Here is a 5656-nt window from a genome sequence, read left to right on the forward strand (position 1 = left end):
TTGGGTTAAGAGTGAAAATGCTGTGTTGACGTCAGGTAAAGACTTCATAAGCATCAATTGAGATCTGACATTGGTATATTCATCATTAAGACCTCTCAACAATCTCACCAATTGCCTCACTTTCCTGTATTTTCTTACTATTCCCAGACCACAAATGCATTCTGAACCACATAGACACTTCAGAATCGGTTGAAAGGTTTCTAACTCCTCCCAAATAGTTCTTAATTTTGTAAAATAGGCAGTCACAGAAAGGTCCCCTTGCCTAGCAGCATACATTTCTTCTTCTAATTCAGCAACCCTAAAAATGTCTCCTTGGTGGTACCTATGCTCTAAGTCATTCCACATATCGCATGCATTCTCATTCCAAATCACACTTTGAGAGATTTCACTACTTAATGACAAGTTTAGCCAGGCTATCACATATGTATTACATTTTTCCCAAGCAAGAAAGTTCATGTCTGATTCTTCAGGTTTGGGGAGAGATCCGTCAATAAACGACAATTTATTCTTCGACTTGAGTGCAAGTCTCATTGCTCTAGCCCAAGAATGATAATTCGAAGCGTTAAGAGTCACATTCACCATTGAGATTCCAGGATTCTCACCTGGATGTAGATAATAAGGGCTGCTTAGATCCAACATCACGTTTGCATTGCTTGAGGATGAACGATCAGATCTGTTCTGAAAATTTTAAAAATTGGAAAATTGATTCAGAAGTCTTACAAGATTCTGAATGTCGCTCAAAGAGAATATGTCTTCCATGTTCGAACTTGGATTCTCCAAACTTTCTTCATTCGCCATAGTTGGGCTGAATCGGGAAGCTTCAACAACAATCTCTTTCTTCTCTCTTTGCTAACTCGGATTCTCGTCACTTTCGCAACCTCCACGCTCACCGCACCATGATAAAGAGTGAAACAGAGAGGAGATTGCAAAGAGGATCAATGTTGTGAGAGAAGAGTGGCAAGAGAGAAGAAGTTCACAAAGTGAAAGATTTTTTGCTGAAGATAATGGAGAGTCGCAAAACTTGTAATAAAGTTACATTGTAGTTTATATACAATTAGTAATATTTTTCTAAACTACTAAGTCAACCACAGTTAGTCCTATTAGAATTCTAACTCTACTAACTTAACTAGTCTCTAACTAACTTCTTTATTATAAATATCTAAGCTGAGCTGGCACCTATATTAACTAACAAAGAGAGAAAAAGATAATTAAGGATCCAGCGGTTACTAATAACCGCTGCTAAAGGTTTAGCCGCACACTATCTTTCAGCGGTTTTATCAACCGCTGCTATCTGCCGGATGTGGTGTAGTGATAAAATTTAATTTAATTATTTTTAAAAAAATAATTTTTTAAATAAAATTTTTAATAAATAAATAAATTATGAATAATTTATTATTTATTTTTTAAAAATTCGAATTATTATACCACTTACCCACTATCTCTAACTCAATTTTTTTCACGTGAGTCATTTTTTTTATGCAACAATTCAATAATAACTACAATCATTATAAAAATTTTAAATTAAGGTGATTTTTTAATAGTCACCTCCAAACCCCACACATCACATAAAACTTCACTTCACTATTTCAAAATAATCACACTTCAATAGAGTGAATTGAAGAAATCCAATTTCAGAAACAAAAAACACCACACCTCAACCGTCGAGAACAAAATTGAAAAGTATCAAACATTAGAGAGGAAATTGATTATCAAGAACATAGACTTAATGTAGGTCTTGTACCAAGAGAACCCAATCCTAACCTTCACCAAATGATTCAAATTCAAATCGAACTTTCTTGGGTACAAATGAGTCCTCCATATGTGTCGCTGTAGGTTGATTCCAACACTAATTTCTCAAGAACAGGGCACCTAGCGAAAAGCATCACTATATACTCATGACACAAAAAAAAATCCTATTCCCAACGTGCAGTACCTTCAGCGAAAGGAGGGACACAACGAAGGGAGCCCCGAGCTCCGTCGACTAAGTGTCGCACGTTCTCTGGACCTCTTCGCCGGCGACAACGACAACGACCCCAACGAACGGAGTTTCTAACACCTCGTGACTTTGACCTGTTGCCATCCCCTGACGAAGCAACTGTTGACGTCTCTTTACCGCAGAAGGCTGCCCTCTTTTCCGCCGTCGCCTCCCTGTCTCCTTGCCGTAGAAAGCCGCCCTCTTCTCCGCCGTCACCTCCCTTTTCTTTTTCCTTTTCTTTTCTTTTTTCTCCCTCTTTTGTTTCTTTTTTTTTTTTCGTTTCAGTTTGTCTGTTTTAGGTGCAGTGAAAAGGGGTGGGGGTAATGGGTGAGTGAGACTGGGGTAATTAGTAATAATAGAAAAAGGATATTTGTGTCATTTTAAAAATTATTATGTTTAAAAGGATGACTTTATAACGTTTTGTAACGTTAAGAATGATTTTAATAACAAAAAAAATCGGAAACGATTTTGATTTTGTCCTCAGACATTAAAGACAAAAATAGTACTTAACCCTTTTAAAAATATACCACAACAATTCTATTATTTAATGAAAAATTTAATTTTTATATAATAAAATAGATAAATACTTTGTTTTTTAAAAATTAGCTTCAAACCAACACATAAGCCGAACCAAGTCTTCTGGTCTTTCCATTGTGCCCTTACATGGGTGTAAGTGCCGCTTCCATACTCAACCAGCTCCTCCACGCAAAGAACCTCAAGCCTCAACCACGCTCCACCGCAACCAACACCACCAAGGCGGCCATCACAACCATCCTCTCCCACGTCAACGCCGGTCACATCTGTAAAGCCGCCTCCGTCCTCTTCGCATTCCCGGCGCCCTTCCCATACTCCCTCTACGCCCATCTCTTCCAACACTGCACCTCCCCACGCGCAGTCGTTGGCCTCCGCAAGGCCGAGTCCCACCTCCTCACCTTCTCCCCCAACCCACCCATCTTCCTTCTCAACCGAGCAATTGAGGCTTATGGAAGATGTGACTCTCTTCGGGATGCACGTGAATTGTTCGATGAAATGCCGCAGCCAGACGGTGGCTCTTGGAATGCGCTCATCAACGCTTATTCCCAGAGAGGTTTCTCGGATGAGGTTTTCAAGCTGTTTTTGAAGATGAATAGGTGTGGTGTTTATCCCAATCAGATAACTTTGGCTGGTGTTCTTGGGTCGTGTGCTGTGGCTTCTGAGATTGTTTTGGCCAAGCAGGCTCATGTGACTGTTGTGAAATTTGGGTTTTGTCGCAATGTGATTCTCGGGAGTTCCCTTGTTAATGTCTATGGAAAATGTGGGCTCATGGTTGATGCTCGTAGAATGTTTCAAGAGATTCCAAGTCCCAATGCTGTCACTTGGAATGTCATTGTGAGGAGGTATCTTGATGCTGGCGATGCGAGGGAGGCCATTGTCTTGTTTTCGCGGATGTTTTTGGTGAAGGTTCGACCATTGCATTTCACATTTTCAGCTGCTCTTGTTGCTTGTGCGAGTATCTCTCGGCTGGAAGAGGGGATGCAGATACATGGGGTGGTTGTGAAGTTAGGTCTTCACGAGGATAATGTTGTTTCAAGCTCACTTATTAACATGTATATGAAGTGTGGTAAGCTTGAGGATGGCCATGAGATTTTTGATCAGATTGGTTCCAAAGATTTGGTGTCTTGGACCTCGATTGTATCTGGGTATGCAATGTGTGGGAAAATATGGGAAGCAAGGAAGATTTTTGATGAGATGCCTGAGCGAAATGTGATCTCATGGAATGCAATGTTGGCAGGGTATGCTAGATTTTGTGATTGGCACGAAGCATTAGACTTTATATATCTGATGCTTGGTAAAATTAAAGATGTTGATCATGTAACACTTAGTCTGATGTTAAATGTCTCTGCAGGTCTTTCAGATCAGGAGATGGGTAAACAAGTACATGGTTATATATATCGACATGGTTTCCACTCAAACCTGAGTGCCGGCAATGCTCTTCTTGATATGTATGGTAAATGTGGGAACTTAAACAGTGCCACAGTTTGGTTTGACCAGATGAGTAATCGGCGTGACTGGGTTTCTTGGAATGCTTTGTTGGCTAGCTATGATCATCATCAGTTGGGTGAACAAGCACTAACAAAATTTTTGGAGATGCAGTGGGAGACAAAACCAACAAAGTATACCTTTGGAACTCTCTTGGCAGCATGTGCAAATAGTTCTTCTCTTAACTTTGGAAAACAGATTCATGGATTCATCATTAGACATGGATTTGAAATGGATATTATAATCAGAACTGCTTTGGTCAACATGTATTCTCGATGTCGATGCCTTGAGTATGCTATCGAGGTTCTCAAGGGAGCAATTTCCAGAGATATAGTCATTTGGAATACCATCATTTTTGGATGTTGCCACAATCATAGGGGTAAAAAGGCGCTTGAACTTTTTCAACTGATGGAAGCAGAAGGCATCAATCCAGACCAAGTGACGTTTCAGGGAATTCTGCTGGCTTGTGTTGAAGAAGGCTTTGTTGATGTAGGTACTGACTGCTTTAGATCAATGAGCAATGAATACTATGTCCTGCCCTGGCTGGAGCACTATGATTGCATGATTGAACTATATAGTCGGCATGGATATATGGACGAGCTAGAGAACTTTCTCAAAACAATGCCAATAGAGCCCACTCTTTCAATGTTGAGAAGGGCCTTTGAAGCATCTCAGAAAAATAGATACTCAAGACTAGGAGAATGGATTACACATAAACTTAATGAATTTGAACACTAATTAATTTCAACCAACTGCATGTGTGATTATAGCAGAGATCTGATCTCTGTTTCAGATTCTAGCTTTGATTTGCCGCTATGGACGACTTATACATGCAACTGCAGTGAGCACGAGGTTGTTTGGATTTGCTGAAAGAACATGATCATTGCTATTGTGCAACTGAAACCACAAAGAAAAATCCTTGTCCATATAAAAGTGGCAGATTTTAAGGTATACAAAGAGAAGCAAGTTTCACAGTGCAAGCACATGCAAAGAGAAAGGAAAGCTACATTGTTACAGAATATGATCAAATGATAATCTCTTTAGCGTTATGAAGCATTATCAAAGTTGGAATTGAAGATTCAATTTGGGAATCAGATGACAGTAAAGGCATTTGCTGGAGGTATCATCCTAGAGGCTGCCTAATCCTTATTTGTAGAACAGAATTGCAGAAGAAAGTTGTTTCTGCATTCATACCAATTATGTATCTCCTGATGAAGGTAGGTTTAGAAGTACAAGTATGCACCACCACCAGGTACCAACAACAAAGTATTGTTCTAATGGAAGGTGAATGATATAGTGGTCCCAAGATGTTTGGTGTTTCAATGATGCATAAAAGTTTGAACTGTATATTAAAAGTTCCAACTGTCGCCACTTCACTGTCTCTGCCTCCATCATGTTCAATCTTCTCTCCTTTATCTTTCAACTTTTTCCAACAACACCACGGTTGCCGCCGCCACGTTACCATCAACACCATTGACCATCAGCATCCACCACTCTCAATCTTCAACCACCATAAAGAATGTCAAAGTTCTTGAAATCTTGACATAAAGTTCACTTTCAGCATTGCCATGGCCACTCCCATAAAAGTCTCAAATGAACGACATCATCTCATGCATCAAAGAGGACAATGAGGTATCCTCCTCCTCAACTTGAGTCCTACCA

At 39.8% G+C, this 5656-nt stretch overlaps 1 protein-coding gene across 1 annotated transcript; it reads left to right on the forward strand.

Moving 5' to 3' along the window:
• Positions 1–2605: 2605 nt before the first annotated feature.
• LOC107472153 (pentatricopeptide repeat-containing protein At3g26540-like) lies at positions 2606–5650 on the forward strand. Its single transcript, XM_016091702.3, has one exon. The coding sequence runs from the start codon at positions 2639–2641 to the stop codon at positions 4730–4732; it is 2094 nt and encodes a 697-aa protein (XP_015947188.1). The 5' UTR covers positions 2606–2638; the 3' UTR covers positions 4733–5650.
• Positions 5651–5656: the final 6 nt, after the last annotated feature.

Source organism: Arachis duranensis, chromosome 7 (assembly GCF_000817695.3).
Source record: "Arachis duranensis cultivar V14167 chromosome 7, aradu.V14167.gnm2.J7QH, whole genome shotgun sequence".
NCBI lineage: Eukaryota > Viridiplantae > Streptophyta > Magnoliopsida > Fabales > Fabaceae > Arachis > Arachis duranensis.

Bases quoted from the DNA above. Each gene is read 5' to 3' on its own strand.
- LOC107472153 (XM_016091702.3), top strand. From the start codon at position 2,639: ATGGGTGTAAGTGCCGCTTCCATACTCAACCAGCTCCTCCACGCAAAG.